Below are 3231 nucleotides of genomic sequence, written 5' to 3'. Positions count from 1 at the left end.
ATTGTACACAAACCCACACATAATTCTTCCATGTTGGTGAAGATGGGCTTGTCTCCATGGACATTGCGTCTCGACCCTCTGAGCTAACTGTTTCACCACCCCTCCTTGAAGTACAGAGGTGGGATCTCATGAATTTGTTCCTATGCCTAAATTCTAACAAACTTGATCGCAGGTTTGTAGAACCATCATATGTCTCGACCATAACCCCGTAATTGGCAAAAGTCCATGGCCCTTCCTTGGTGACACGTTTGTAGTCCCCTTGTAGTTCATCTCTAGTATTAATTGATTTTCCTTGACCGGACAGAATGAAAAGACCCGAGCCAAACTCCAAGTATATACCATGGAGCGGTAAAATCAATTGACGCTAAAGGTCTTCATAGTCTTCACCATAGAAACCTCCATCCAACACATTTCTTGGTCCTCCTTCGGATGATCAACATAAGACTTTACAAGAAAAAACGTCGTCTACCTCTTTGTCTTCTAGTTCCAGATATTTTGCAGATCATTGAGGTTGACATGCACCTTATTCCCTTTATCCCCCATCGAATCCTTGGTTGAAATCTAATTTGAGCCAACTCTCGTGCTCCTAACAACAACTCCCCGTCGAGGCTAGGCAGGTGGACAAAGCCATCCCCCTGGTCAGGCCGAGCGGGAGAGATCAAGATCGGGAATCCGGTGACAAAATCGCAAGCGGAGTCTAAAACCGTGCTTTCCTAGGCGTGAGTACAACCCCCCTCCCCCTCGCGATCTACTCCACACTATTTTGGGTGTGGATATTTTGGACTGGGCCAAGGCTCCCTCTCGAGATAGGGGAACGGGAGGGTGCTTTTGGCCAAGGTAAAAGTCCTAACTTTGTTGGAGGGCTTCATGCCTCCTTTGGTCAACGTCGATCGTGGAAGCCCCAAGTCATCATGCTACAAGGGCTGGTTATGTGTTCTGAAATTTGCACGAAGAATCATGTGCAATATCATGGTGGGCAGGCAGCAGACACTATTATAGGGTATTTCTTCATTCTTTGTATTGATAAGATCTCGTAATGTAGTTGTGTGCACACAATATTATTGGGTGAGTTCTACTAAGTCTTCGACGTGATCCTAATAAAAAATGCAAAATTCCAAATTCCTACAAGACGAAGCCCGTTTAATCCCTATTGGATCAGTGCCAGCCCCGGAGTGGTCAACCAACACGATAGGCCTCAGCCGGGATTTTTTCGAAAAACCAAAGAAAGCACATTGACTATGAAGACGATTTCTCTATTACAAGTCAATCTCAAGAACCAGTCAAATGTGTTTATGTATCTTCGCAAAAAGAAAACACCGCCAACTAAGCCGCAATCCCAATCCCAATCGCCTATGGGTTATCCGCCGCTTATATGCTGCCACGGGTGGCATGTAGCATTTGCGGTCAACACCAACCCCGGTGAGATAGACCAATAGTGTTGTCCTCAATCGGGATTTCTTGCAAAAAAAAAAAAGGATTAGAATAAACGAAAGCACGTTGACTATGAAGATGATTTCTCTATTACAAGTCAATTTCAAGAACCAATAAGGGACTTTTATGTCAGGGCCAATCAGTCTGGATCAACCATTTCATCCCCAAACTACATTCAAGCATGAACGACATCCAGAGAAAAAGTAGAGAACATAACAGGTGAAACTAGTTTGGTGCAGAATTCTTGGTACGCACTCGCAGCACAGCAATTTCTACATCTGATGTGTACAAAAATACATGCTACATAGCACAGAAAACTCTGTGCAAATCTCGCAGTAATCACACAGGAGGCACCTGGTCTTTCGAAGGGGGCTCTACCGTGGCCCTGCACAGAGGGCAAGTGGAGTGGGAGTGCAACCAGGTGTCGACGCAGCCTACATGGAACAGGTGCATGCACGCCGGCAGCTGCCTCACCACCTCCCCTTCCTTCACCAGACTGAGGCACACCGCGCACTGCGCCCACCCGCGGCCACCGCCGCTGCCTTCGCCACGACCGTCCGAATCGCCGTTGCCGCGGACGGCCAAGCCTCTGTGGTACAAGAACGACGGCAGCGCGGCCACGGCCGTGGGGCTCAGCCCACCGTCGCCGCCGGCACGCACCAAGAACGGCCGGGCGCCCACGAAGACGATCCTGCGGCCGCCGGCGCGGCGCGGGCGGCAGCACAGGCAATCGAACAGCGCGATTATGAAGACGCAGACGGCGGTGACGCTGAAGCCGATGACGAGGAGGGCGAGCGTGTCGTGGGTGCTGTAGCTGCCACCGTCCGCCGAGTAGGGCAGCGTCTTGTTGGAGCTAGAGGATATCGACATGGCCGGTCGACGAACTGCTCTAGCTAGTTTCTAGCCGTGTCACCTACTATAAGGTAGCTTAGCTCGTCTGCAAGCTTTGAGCTATATTGCTGGTATCTTATATTCTTGGAGGCTGAGCAGGGAATTGGTCGCTAGTATATACGCAACGCTAGAAGTAAAATATATTCCGAGTTTTTTGAGCGTTTCAAGGACGGCAGTTATGCAACTAATTTTAGATTAGTCACATAACTAGTCGCCAATCGTAATCATCTCTGTATGGCGTCATGCATAACACGGTACACTGGAATATCCAAATAGATCAAAATCGTTCGTGATCTAGGTTCATGTCATGCTTTCCATTGTTTATGGCCATTGTTCTTATCCAAACCATATATGGCAATTGTTCGGATGGCCCTTTCATCCTGTTAGACAGTCGTCTCGTAGGTTAACAATTACAACTAGCTAGGTTTCTCAACCACTGACATAACCAAATGGTGACATTTGCCGCTGACATAACCAAATGATGACATTTGGCAACTCTGGTTAGTTTAGTTAATCTTCATTTGTGCAGTAGGTCAATGGAATAGGTAGCAGTTATGGATATATCCTGGAGTGTTTTTCCGTTGTTTTTTTTTCTGACAACATGCCCAGAGGGAATTCATTTTTTGCAGGAAAATAGAGGGCTTATCAAGCATTAGGCATATTGCAGTTGTCACATGAGCAGCGGGACCGGAAGCAAGCGCGCGCAGGGGGGGGAGGGGGTGATGATCGATGTTCTCACTGCAGCAGAATGCCACTTTCTTAGCCTCTTCGCCGCGAGTAGTCGGCTTCGTGGAGCCTTGTATTCTTTTTCTTTCTTTTTGTTTTCTCGTTTGGGCATGCCTGTGTTGTTGCCCCTGTAGATCTTTAAAAAATCTAACACATGAACATGATGTTGGGATATGATGATTT

At 47.7% G+C, this 3231-nt stretch overlaps 1 protein-coding gene across 1 annotated transcript; it reads right to left on the bottom strand.

The window, feature by feature from the left end:
- Positions 1–1527: 1527 nt before the first annotated feature.
- On the bottom strand, positions 1528–2368 carry LOC119359123 (RING-H2 finger protein ATL39-like). The gene has a single exon (XM_037625447.1). The coding sequence runs from the start codon at positions 2299–2301 to the stop codon at positions 1771–1773; it is 531 nt and encodes a 176-aa protein (XP_037481344.1). The 5' UTR covers positions 2302–2368; the 3' UTR covers positions 1528–1770.
- Between the last annotated feature and the right edge of the window lie 863 nt (positions 2369–3231).

Source organism: Triticum dicoccoides, chromosome 2A (genome assembly GCF_002162155.2).
Source record: "Triticum dicoccoides isolate Atlit2015 ecotype Zavitan chromosome 2A, WEW_v2.0, whole genome shotgun sequence".
NCBI classification, from domain to species: domain Eukaryota; kingdom Viridiplantae; phylum Streptophyta; class Magnoliopsida; order Poales; family Poaceae; genus Triticum; species Triticum dicoccoides.
The sequence above is the reverse complement of the archived record's forward strand: the minus strand, read 5'-3'. Positions and strand labels throughout refer to the sequence as shown.